At 51.7% G+C, this 12,777-nt stretch overlaps 1 protein-coding gene across 1 annotated transcript in view; it reads right to left on the bottom strand.

Annotated features, from left to right (window-relative positions):
• Positions 1-6,980, bottom strand: part of HPN (hepsin) — a 13,265-nt gene extending 6,285 nt beyond the window's left edge. The window contains exons 1-3 of the mRNA XM_010849288.1: positions 6,301-6,980; positions 6,171-6,212; positions 17-196 (exon numbers count right to left, since the gene is read on the bottom strand). Of these exons, the coding sequence (XP_010847590.1) occupies positions 17-196; positions 6,171-6,212; positions 6,301-6,418 (340 nt within the window). The 5' untranslated portion in view covers positions 6,419-6,980. The remainder of the gene's footprint in view (positions 1-16; positions 197-6,170; positions 6,213-6,300) is intronic.
• Between the last annotated feature and the right edge of the window lie 5,797 nt (positions 6,981-12,777).

The raw sequence follows: 12,777 nt of genomic DNA, 5'->3' as shown, positions 1-12,777 counted from the left end.
GGGCAGGGCAGCGGTCAGACCTGTCCCCCCGCCCTCCCAGCCCCCCACCAGGGGCACCCCGGGTACCTGAGGAAGCCCATCTCCTCGCAGCTGAGCCCCGCCACCCTGGCATTGGAGCGCGAGGAGCAAAGCAGGCGCCACGTGCCCTCTGTCTGGTCGAACACCGTGAGCCGAGCATCCGCCGGGCCGACCTGCACTGCAGGGCAACAAGAGGAGCGCCTGGGTCGCCTTCCCGCCCGAGCCCTCCCGGCCGCTTCTCTGCTCGTGCCAGTCTAGTCCTGAGTCCTGGCAGGCCCGATCGGAGCACCCCGGGCTCCGCACATTTGTGACTGCCTCTGGAAGGGCTCAGGACTCAAGCTGGACCAAAGATTGGGGATCCTAAGACTCTGGCTGCATCGCCATGGGGAAACTGGGCAAGGTGGGGGAGGGGCGTTCCTTTTGCCACCGGGATTCCTAAACTGGTTGCCCAAGAGCTGGAAGCTAGATTTGTCAAGGTCCATCTTTGCCTGCAGGAGGGGGAATGGGGGGCAGCAGTGATAAACCAATGTAAAGGAAAGCCAGGAGATTCTGATAACATTTTTATAGCTCCTTAATGGTTGGAGAAGGAAATGGCAACCCACTCCAGTATTCTTGCCTGGAGAATCTCAGGAACCGGGGAGCCTGTTGGGCTGCCGTTTATGGGGTCGCACAGAGTCGGACACGACTGAAGCGAAAGAACCTCCAGAATCGTTACTTAAGTGAGTTAATAATTTCCCTTTTTATTTAGCCAGTTTCTTGGTTTTTCCTTTTCTCTTTTACAGCCTGAAGATCATTGACCAATACATCACATTGCCAAAATATCTAAATAGATTTCCTATAATCTTAAAAAAGAAGAGTTATCTTTTTTCTGCAGGACTCGCCAGAGCCTTGAATACGTACTAAGTTGCAGGATAATTATTCAAGCAGAGGATGCAGTATTCATTCATTCATTCAACAAGTGTTAACTAGACACATACTCCATGCCCGTTCCTATGTGGGGTGATGCTGGGGGACATAAAAATGACCAAGACATCTCTGGGCTGTACCCTCACCAAGCACAAAGTCCATCCATAGGGGAGACAGACAACAATAAAAAAAAAAAAATGACCCAATCAAACACAGCTTCACTGCAGAGTGCTTATGGGGGATTCTTCCTGCCTGCTTAATGCACTGAAAAGTGATGCTCCCCTCAGCCCCTTCCAGCCTGCTCCTCACACATGGCTAGAGGACCCTTGCCACACCTAAGCCAGGTCACAGCCCTTAGGTGTGCTTTAGCAAACACTCAGTCTGTGCCAAGCTCTATTTTGAATGATGAACAAATCAGACAAAACCCCCAGCCATTGGGAGCTCAAAGGCCAATGGGTGAGATGGATAACAAACAGGAGAGAGAAGTAAAATAGATGCTGTGTCACAAAAGAAGGGGCCTGGGAGACAAGCCGAGCTTGACAGAGAGGCAGGAGAGTGCTGACATGGGGAGAGACAGGAGGTTGTCCTTTCCTATAGGTGGGCAGGGAAGGCTGCACTGAGAAGGTGGTATGCAAGCAGAGACCTGAAGGAGGTGAGAAGACAGGTGAGGGAACAGAGAACTAGGCCAAGAGAATTGCAAATGCAAAGATCCCAAGGTGGGGGCGGGGTTGTTGTAGGAACAACAGGGGGTCTGGGCAGAGTGAGCGAGGGGAGAGGGAGCCGGAGACAAGACTAGACTGACTTTGACTTTTACCAGGAGTGAGGGCTGAGCCAGGAGGGCCTTGATCTGACTCAGGGGTTCACAGGCACCCTCTGGCTGTGTATAGGGAGCAGACTGTAGGGGGCAGGAGGGGACCAGGGAGACCAAGGAGGAGGCTGTGTGATGGTCCAGGGGGAGAGAATGGAGGCGGGGCCAGGGTGGGGGCGGTGGAGGATTCTGCATAGAATTTGTGGGTGGAGCCCACAAGGTCGGCTACGATTGGATGCGGGTGGAAGGAAGAGGGGCCAAGGGCAATTCCAAGGTGTTAAGCTGAGCCACTAGAAGAATGAGCTGCCATTGACTGAGATGAGCAAGGTGGGAAGGAGTAGGTTTGGGGAAAGATCAGCTGTGAACCCCTTTTCTCTGGAGCCTCCTGAATGGCTCCTGTTCTGAGAGCACATTCTGGGACAGTGAATCTAGTCCAAACTCAACTTTGCATCCTTGGAGGAAGAACTTGATCAGGCCACACCCAAGCTGAGCAGTCTTCCCACAGCCCCACAGATCTGGACAAGAGGAGGCAGAACTTCCGGGGAGAGCCCTGTCCTGCTGAGGACAGAGAAAGGCAAAGAGAAGATTTGCATTCAGGCCTGAGTGACTCCAAACCCCAAGCTTTTAATGTTGCCTGTGACTGCAGTCATGAAACTAAAATACACTTGCTCCTTGGAAGAAAAGCTATAACAAACCTAGACAGCATATTAAAAAGCAGAGACATCGCTTTGCCGACAAAGGTCCGTATAGTCAAAGCTATGGTTTTTCCAGTAGTCATGTATGGATGTGAGAGTTGGACCATAAAGAAGGCCGAGTACCAAAGAACTGATGCTTTCAAACTGTGGGGCTGGAGAAGACTCTTGAGTGTCCCTTGAATGTTAAGGAGATCAAACCAATCAATCCTAAAGGAAATCAACCCTGAAAAATCAACCCTGAATATTCATTGGAAGGACTGATGCTAAAGCTCCAATACTTTGGCTGCCTGATGCAAAGAGCTGACTCATTGGAAAAGACCCTGATGCTAGGAAAGATTGAGGGCCAGAGTAGAAGGAGACAACAGAGGATGAGTTGGTTGGATGGCATCACTGACTCAATGGACATGAGTTTGAGCAAACTTCAGGAGTTGGTGAAGGACAGGGAAGCCTGGTGTGCTGCAGTCCACGGGATCACAAAGAGTCAGACACGACTGAGCAACTGAACAGCCAGTCAAGCAACTTTCCTCCTAAGGGTTAAACAAAAAAGGCACAGTAATAGCACTGGTGAAGGAGTGGGTGGGACAAACTGAGAGAGTAGCACTGAAACATATACATTACTATATATAAAATCAATAGCTAGTGGGAAGTGACTGTGTAACAAGGAGCTCAACCTGGTGCTCTGTGACGACCTAGAGGTGTGGGATGGGGTAGGGAGTGGGAGAGAGGTTCAAGAGGGAGGGGATATATAGCTGATTCATGTTCTTATACAGCAGAAACCAATATAACATTGTAAAGAAATTATCCTCCAGTTAAAAAATGAATTTTAAAAATAGTAACACTGACTACATTTCCTGGGGATGGGCTGACCCCATGCTATGTGTCATATCTGGGGGGTTCTATCCCACAATCATCCTGGGAGGGAGAGACCATCTCTATGCCCATCTTACAGACGAGAAAACTGAGCCTTAGAGAGGACATACTTGCCCCTGAGAATATAGCTAAGAACTGGCAAAGTCAGGATTTGAATCCAGACCTGCCTACCTGCATACTCCCTGCTCCTTCTGTGGCTGTCATACGGACCCTTATCAGCCCCTTTTCCCCAAATATACTCATGTAGGCCTGTACTAGGAGCTTCCTGGTTAACTGGCCTTAATCATGGCTTCCTGTTCTGGGATGGGGCCTGAAATATCTGGTACCTCCACTGGGTACCACCCCTTGAGTTTCCAGACCAAGACTTGGGGTTCTAAACACCAGCTGGGGATGGGAGTGAATTCTTATTTTTAAATGACTTCTCAGTGCTGCAGAGATTGTGATTTCCAGAAAGTGTGAGGTTTTAGGAAAAAAATTATCATTTTATGGATGTATTTGGAGGGAGGAGCGGAAGGAGGAGAAGGGAGGGAGGAAGGAATATCAAATGCCCCCTCCAAGTATTTTTAAAGCTATATTCTGTGCCACTGTTTCTCACTTTTAAACTCTTTATTCTTGTTTGTGTTATTTTAAGCCATGCAGAAAGTACGTTCTGGGTCACCTGGTTTGCTTACCAAATTGTCTGATATATTTAGAGGTGTGAAAAATCCCAGAAAAGTGAGGTGGGGATATCATTTCTGGGTTGTTTCTGTTTGTTCATTTTGTAATTTCCCAACGTTTTTGAAAAACCCAAGTGTAATGGGAGGGCACAGTGCTGGCGATGGCCAGAGTCAGGTCTGAATTGTGGCCTTATTACTTTCCAGCTGAAGCTCAGGACAAGTTAGTTCACCTCTGAGATTTGTCCTCATGCTTATTCATTAAACAAAGGTTTCCTAAGCACCTTCTATGCACCAGACACTGTCTAGGGCGGTAAACAAAATGCCCCTGCCCTTCTGAAATTCACCAGGAGTAAATCATGAGCCATGTGGGGAGGGTCATAGAGGGGGTAGTGGTGGTATGCAGAGTGGTTGTGGGGGGCGGAGGGTATGGAGCCTGGGAACAGAAAGGTCCAGCTCGGGAAAGTTAAAGCCTAAAGGCTGAGACACAGAAGTCCATGTTAACCAAGTTGGCTGAAAGTCAAGCATTGCACGGATCATCACCTCCACTAATTCTCACCAATTACCAGATAAGGATGCTGAGAATCAGAGAGGGCAGGCCAGGTGGAAGCCTCAGCTCAGCCATGATGGTACAGGACCCAGAAACCTGCCTCTGGGTGTGAGCATAAAGAGGAGGTGAGCAAAGACTGTGGTGCTAGGAGAGTCCTTTGAGAGTGAGAGCAGCCTGTGGGCTGGGGCCTGAAGAGTGCTGGGAGCAAGCATGAGGTGAGGGTGAAGAGGGGCGGCACCCGAGGAGCCTTGGAGTCCGCCAAGTGTTGGGATTTTAGCCCAGCAGCAGTAGCGAGTCATAGAGGCCCATCTGGTAGGTGCATGACTCCTCTGCCCTGCCATTTATTCAATGTGCAAGTTAGTACAAGTCACTGGGCCTCAGTTTCACCCATGTGCAAAATGGGAGTGATGATAAACGGCCCCAACTTACAGGGGTCTTGTGCAAAGGCTGCAGCCAGAGCCTGGCATACATTAGCCATCGACATGGCAAATCACTGGGCTGTTTCTTGAGAAACAATAGAGTATAGTAGTTCTACACAAGCTCTGGATCCAGGCTATCTGAGTTCCGATCCCTGTGGCCTGGGGCAAGTCACTTGGTCTCTCCACACCTCATTTCCCCATATTAAAATGGGCCGTGGGAAGGATTTAATGAATTAATACTTGCAAAGCCCTGAGGCCTGTGCCTGGCACAGGTAAATGCTCTGCAAGTGTCAACTGTGGTGATTGACCTTGATGGCCTTCCTGCCTAGATGTTCATTTCTGCTCTTAATGTGAGCTGAGTCCTTTATGGGACTAGATGGGCCTCGTGGGAAAATGAAAAATGTGGGACACGTGAAAGATGTGTCCCATCATCCAACTTCCCCTTTCTTCCTGCTGCCCTGGGCCATTGAATGGCAGCCTGGGGTTGGCATTCAGAAAGATCCATTCATTCATTCATTCATTCCACAATTAGTTTCTATATCTATTCGTTTTTCCACCTATGGAAAAACTCAAAGGAACTTTTTGGCCACCCTGGTATTTATTCGCGTGACCATTCCTGCCTCCACATCTCTTCCAGTCAAGCCTAAGTGCTATTCCTGGAGCGAGCATGTGCCCACGGTGTATCCTCTCCAGTCCTCACTTTCTACATCTGTAAAATGGGAATAACAACAGTAGGTACCACCAAGAAGCGACAGAAAAAGGTTGGCTGAATTCATACAGCACCTCTACCTCTCAAACATGTATTGACCATGTTTCACAATAAGAAACTCATGTTTACATTATGATGTAGCCCCGAACTTCCGTTTCCTGGGGTGAACTATGGCATTGCTCCAAGCTTCAGTTTTCCCATCTGTAAAATGGAGGGAATAACAGTCCCACCTTCATAAAACCCAAAGGAAAGATTAACAGAACTTTTTCTTATGGAAAGAGATGCATTCTGATTTTTTTAATCAAATCTGTTTCATACTTTTTTAAATGTGGTTTTCAACTCACTGATTTCATGATGCACTTAATGGATAACATGTTTAGAGTCTGAAGAACACTGGATTAGACCAGCCACATGTGTACATAAGCACCACCAGTATTCCTGCAGGCATTCGGGCATTCATTTAAAAAATCCTTTCACTGAGTTCCCCCCAGGTGCGAGTTTCCTCCAGGGCTCCCCAGAGGGTCTCAGCCCGCTCTACTCACCTGGATACAGTGGCTCCTGATCACTCCTGAGTAGAACAGTCACTGCAGAGAAGGCAGAAGTGAGGGCAGGCAGGCTGGGGGCTGCCAGGGGCAGGGGAGGGTAGAGGTGCAGGGGTCTGTCCACTCTCACCAATGGCCCAGGACGCTGCCCCGATGCCTGTCAGGAGCAGGACGGTCCCCACAGTGAGAGCGGCCACCTTGGGTCCGGAGCAGCATGGCACAGTCCGGCCACCTGCAATAGACACCATGCTGGGGCCACTGCCAGGTCTGTCCTCACTGTGGCAAGGGGCCAGCTCTGCCCTGCACCCCAGGGTTAACTTAGCACGCCCGAGCCTGCCCTGCCCTGGGTCCAGTTTCTTGGGACGAGCAGTTGGCAGGCCTGTCCCTCCCCTGCGGGAAGGGTGCCCAGCCCCCCAGGGCTTCCAGCTGGGAAGGGGTGTGGCTGGGACAATTGCCACCCTCCCTGCCCACACTCCTGGCACTGAAGGGACTTCTCCTTCCCAATGACGCTGCGCTCTGTATCTCCTTCTTGGACCTCTCACTTCTGCTAACTTTCCCAGAGGTTCTTGGAGCCTCTTGGGGGCTGTGACCCCTGACCTTTGCCCTCTTGGCAGCTCTCTTCCCTGCTGTTTGTCATTTCCTCACTGCCTCATTTCTCTCTGCTGTTCCAGATCCTCTGTCCCTGGGAACCCCCCAAAACCAGACCTCTCCCCAAGGACCCAGCTCCAACGTCAAATTGACCCCAGAGGTTGAGAACCTACATTTGGAATTTTGTCAGCCTCACTTAAAAATATTGGCCTTGGGAATTCCCTGGTGGTCCTGTGGTTAGGACTCCATGCTTTCACCGCTGAGGGCTCAGGGTTGATCCTTGGTTGGGGAACTAAGATCCCGCAAACTGCGTGGCCCAGCCAAATTAAAAAATACATACATTGGCCTTACCCACTGCTATATATGGGATCTTGGGCAGGTACTATCACCTTTTTAAGCCTCAACTTCCTCATCTATTTAATGGGCATCCACCTAGACTCACCTCTAAAAATAATACTTGAAGTTTCTTTCAAATAATTAAGAGCTGTACTCTTATCATAGCCTTATGTGCCAAGCACTGCTCTGACTGTATTAAATTATTCAGTCCTTGTCTCAGTTATGATTCCTATTTTTCAGACAGGGGAAACGGAGGCTCACAGAAGTGGAGCCACCTGCCCAAGGTGACTCAGCCAGGAAGAGGTGGTACTGATTTGGCACTGGGATCCAGGCGTATAACCACTAAGCCTTGCCACCCTCTCTGTGCTATAGTGGCTGGCGCAGAGCAGGTTCTCAATAAATGCTTTTTTTCTTTTTCATTTTTATTGGTCAATAAATGTTTTTAAATCATTATAGCTGTGTGGACTTGGACAACTCCCTTCACCTCTCTGGGCCTCAGTTTTCTTATCAGTAAAATGGGGGTTTATTCACTTGTGGTCCTATGGAGCATCCACTGTGTACCTGGCACCATTCTAGGCTCTGGGGACACATCCCTAAACAAGACAGCAGAAATGCTCTCACAGAGCTCACATTCTCATGTGTGGAAAGTGAGGGGGAAACCAAAACAAGCAAACAAGTAAATGAACTCGATCATGTTCAGAACATGGCCAAGTCTATAAAGAAAATGATAGCAGAGGAGGCAGCAGGTTCTTCTGTGGGGTATTCAAGAAGGGCCTCCCCAAGAAGGGGCTTTTGAGCTGAGACCTGAGGGCTGAGGCCAGCCAAGCAAAGAGCTCTCATGGAAGAGCACAGTGGGCAGAGAAGAACACAGGCCAGGGCCTTGAGGCCAGAACAAGCATGGTGGGTAAGAGGGCAAGAGAGGCCACTGATGTGGCCAGAACGGCATGAGCTTGGGGAAGGCATTGGGGCCAAGGCTGGGGCCAGCTGGAGAGACCTGGCAGCCTGAGGAGAAGAGGAATTTTATTCCCAGTGCAACAGGGACCCTGGGGCTGAAAAGCCAATCCTTTGGCTAGGGATGGGGGGAACCAAAGAGAAAAGGCAGCTGAAAGCCTTCGCTGGGCCTGGCGTGCACCCGACTGCCCCTGGCATCTGCAGGACCTTCCAGTTCTGCCATCTGGGTTACGGCAGTATGGCTGATGGGCACAGGGCCAGACCAGCACCCAGAAAGGAGCGGGGAGTGGTCCAGGACCTTCCTGTAATGGCTATTGTCTGAGTGTCTTAAGAATTTGAGAACCCAGCCATTCTTGTCCAGGTGTGCCTCCCTCCAAAGAGGCCCCGGCGGACCAGCTCAGCCCTGCTCCGGCTGGCTGACCCCTCCATGTCTCCCTGAGGGGGCCTCTCAGGCCCCGTCCCCACCTTGCTGCTGCCGTTGCTTTGTCACTGCAGTTGTGTCCGACTCTGTGCGACCCTGTGAACTGTAGCCCTCCAGGCTCCGCTGTCCATGGGATTCTCCGGGCAAGAATACTGGAGTGGGTTGTCATTCCTTTCTACAGGGGATCTTTCCAACCCAGGGATTGAACCCAGGTCTCCTGCACTGCAGGCGGATTCTTAACCACTAAGCCACCAGGGAGGACCCCGTCCCCACCTTGGTCTCCAACCATATTCCTGGTTTCATTGGGAGGTCTTGGCTCCTGAAGCCATTAGGCTGGTCCAGGGTCCTTTATTTTCAGACATGCCTGCGGAGCTTTGGGCCACTCAGAGCCCAGCTAGAGGACCTGGCATGACAGCTGGGGCAGGAAGCACGGCCACCTTGTGTCACTTAAGGTGAGAGGAGAAACTTGCTCCATGCCCTGTGATTCAGGAGACTTCAGACAACCCCCAAACAGTGCCTCTGGTGGGACAGGAAGCGTCCTCACCCAGGGTCTTCAGAGAGGCATCCTGACTGCATATCTTTGCCAAGGCAGGAAGTGTCCTCACTGCATGAGAGGCAGCATCCTGGTGTGATTCCTCGGAGCAATAGAGCCTGATAAGCTGGGACCTCTGAGCATCCTCCTGAGGCTCCGCTCCCTGTTCCTTCAGGGGCGCTAGGCTGTTCTTGTCTCCTTACAAGGCAGTTCCGCTGCCTCCACCATTTGGCTGCAAAACCCTCCCAAGTGATGTCCTTGGTTCCTTATCTCTGAAACTCCACTCAAACAGCTCCGTGTCTGTCCTCGTGTACCCAACTCCAACTTCCTGAACAAAATTCTCTCCCCATCTGATTTCGGGGACACCACCCTTGTCCGATTTGCTTACTACTTCTCAATCTCCTGACCCTCCACATGCTCTCTGAAATCTGGGGTTCACAGGGCGGCCCCGGCCTCCTTCCCCTCATGCCTCCCTGCTCCACCCCCACAGACTGTGTTGCTCTTCTGTCCCCAGCTCTGGACTCTGCTTAGTCCTAGGCTGGGGGTCCTGCAGCCTCTTAGATGCCTCCCCCCGGAATCACCATACTCCGTCACATCTCCCAGGTTCCATACTGGCCTCCACGTCTCCCTAAGTCTCCAGGTCCCATCTCAGAGGTCCTCACCCTCAGGTCTGTCCCTGTGTGCAGAACACCTCCCTCTCCCCATGGCTCAGGCCTCCTGAGGGTCTCCTGCCCACTCTCTCCTTCCCTGCCCCAACCCCCTCCAACCTCTGGGCTCAGTCTCTCCTTCTGGTCCAGCCTCCACATGGAAACCTGGGGGGTCTTCCCAAACAGCAAATCCAACCTGTCCCTAGAATCCTCCATGGCTCCCCAGTGCCTCTCAGGACAGTCTAAGGCCCTCAGCCCAAGGTGCCAGGCCCTCTAGGATGTAAGCACAGCTATCAGAGATTTGGAGGTTGCACATGTTTTCCTCAATCCCCAGACAGCCATAAGGGTCCTTAACAGACAATTGATAGAGCTTCCAAAAAGCAACCAAAATGACAGGACTTATACAAGGTAAAAAAAAAAAAAAAAAAAAGAAACGAAGAATAACCACCAGCTCCATCTTGTGGAGAGAGCCGGCCTTGCCCGGGCATGGGCCGGCTTCTTACCGGAGTCCTAACAAAACTTGGTCCAGCCTGCGTGTCTCATCACCCGCCCAGCTCCATTTCCAACTTCACCTCCAGAAATCCCGAATTAGCTACATGCCACCATACACCTGGCAGATTGTCACCCCCAGCTGTTAGCCTTGCTCGTCTCTCTGCCTGATACACCTACTTACTCCTGCCTCATTCTGAACATCAACTCAGATATCACCGCCTCTGATTTGGAGTCCCCAGGTAGCACCAAGAACCTCACCTTGGGCGCACTTCACCAGCAGAATGGTAACACAAATGTTAGCATAACTGCAGCTCTCAGAAGACACACCAACCCTAGGCCTGTCCTAACCCCATCCTGCGAGGATGTGTGTCAGTGACAAGTTGCTTCAGTTGTGGCCAACTCTCTCTGACCCTATGGACTTCAGTCTGCCAGGCTCCTCTGCGTACGGGATTCTCCAGGCAAGAATACTGGAGAGGGTTGCCATACCCTCCTCCAAGGGATCTTTCCCACCCAGGGATCAAATCCGCGTCTCCATGTCTCCTGCATTGGCAGGCGTTACCACTAGCGCCACCTAGGGAGCCCAACCCCATCTTGCAGTTTCCTGAAATCCTTGCAAAATCAATGAGGAACGTATCATTATCACCACCCCCGATGTACAGATGAGGAAAGGAAGCCCAGAGCGGTTCAGCCATCCACACCAGGCAACCCAGCAAGTAAGCCCAGGTTTGCCATGACGGTAGGACTCCCCTCCCAAGACTAGGACTGAGCTGCCTGGAGATGTACTGAAGCTCACTGTGCCTTGGCTGTCTGTCCTCAGACCAGTCCTGGCCGTCCTTCTGGACACACTCCACTGTGCTTCTCTGGTTCATTCACACATAGGCCCCAGGCCTGGTGAGTCCCTTCAGTGGGCTCCAGGAAGGAAGGTTTCCAAAGGTGCAAGGCTGTGCCACCCACCTCCTCAACAAGGGTGCAGTGCTGTCTCCCAGGCCACTGGGAGTCCAGTGGCTCAGATGGTAAAGAATCTACCTGCAATGCGGGAAACCCAGGTTCAGTCCCTGCATTGGGAAGATCCTCTGAAGAAGGGAATGGCTATCCACTCCAGTATTCTTTCCTGGAAAATTCCATGGACAGAGGAGCCTGGTGGGCTACAGTCCCTGGGATCGCAAAGAGTCGGACACAACTAGCACTTCACAGCTGGAAGGTTTGGGCTCTGATTTTCTAGCTGTGCTGAGATGCAAGGAGGCCAGCGATCCATACCCATCATTTCAGCCAACACAGTCAGTGCTCCCTGCCTATCCCTGCATTTAAATCCTCACACCATCCTATAGGGTGGACATTAGTACTGCTTTTTTTTTTTTTTACAGAGGAAGAAATGAGGCCCAGAGAGGGTGAGCCACTTGTCCAGAGCCTCACAGCTAGAGAGTGATACTGCCTGGGACCGAGACCAACTAGCCTGGTTCCAGGAAGAAGAGAGAGAGTCAGCCCCAGCTGGGGAGGGCAGGAAGAAAGAGCCACCCCAAACTGGTCTCCTCCAGCTGGCTCTCAAGTGTGGAGGAGGTTAAGAGGGAGTCAGGGTGTCTGGAGCCCCTGCCAGGGGCTTCCATAAACCCTTGAGTGTCTGTCAAATCGGAGGTGTGGTTTCTCCCCACCATCCCTAGGGTGGTTTCTCTGTTGTTTCTCCTCTCTTCATCCATTCAGACCGGGTCCAAAGTCCTCCCTCTGCTCTGCCCACAGAGTGAGGAGGTGGGAGGAACGTCTGGGATCGGTGGAGGTCTTGGGCCCCAGGTCTCCAAGTCGGCTGACCTCTGCCATGACAGCTCTGGGGCACCCCGCATCTGGGACACCCTGTGTGTTTTATGCATGAAGCCCCAAGCTGGTGCCTTGTGCGTGTTCTATGCTCCCAACAACCTCATGTAGGTAGGGAGGTGGCATTAGAACCCACGCTTGACCCAGGGGGAAATGAAGCCCAGAGGAATGACGACACTTCTCCAGATCGCACAGTAATAATCAGTGGCAGAGGAAGGTTTGAAGGCAGCCTGGTGGGGCTTCCCTGTTGGCTCAGTGGTTAAGAGTCTGCCTGTCAACTCAGGAGACTTGGGTTCCATGTGAGGATCCCACATACCGTAGAGCAACCAAGCCCGTGTACCAGAACTATGGAGCCTGTACCCTAGAGCCCGGGAACCACAACTACGGAAGACTGTGCACCCTAGAGCCCGTGCTCTGCAACGAGAGAAGCCACCGCAACGAGAAGCCCTCTCACCGCAACTAGAGAAAAGCCTGCATGCAGCAACGAAGACCCAGCACAGTCAAAAATGAATAAATGAATAAATAAAATTATATATATATTTTAAAGGCAGGCCTGTGCATTCCATTCCACAGTCTATGTCCTGAACGGTGATAGCTAGTTTCTCCGCCTTGACCCCAAGTAAAGGACAGGTCCAGACGTAGCTGAGAAATCACTGGGGGGTGAGGGGAAACTGAGGCAGGGAGCCAGGAGGGTCATACAGGGTGGCCGGGAGGCAGGTGGTGTTCCAGCCCCACAGAGAATTTGGTTAATAGTTAATTAGGTGGAGGAGGCTTCGGAAGGGGGTGGGGGGGGCCCATGAGGGGTGCCAGAGAGAGGGGGCTCCAAGGGAGTGG

The sequence above is a fragment of the Bison bison genome, unplaced genomic scaffold (assembly GCF_000754665.1).
Source record: "Bison bison bison isolate TAMUID 2011002044 unplaced genomic scaffold, Bison_UMD1.0 scf7180017864280, whole genome shotgun sequence".
Classification (NCBI taxonomy): domain Eukaryota; kingdom Metazoa; phylum Chordata; class Mammalia; order Artiodactyla; family Bovidae; genus Bison; species Bison bison.
This window is presented reverse-complemented; position numbering and strand designations above follow the sequence as displayed.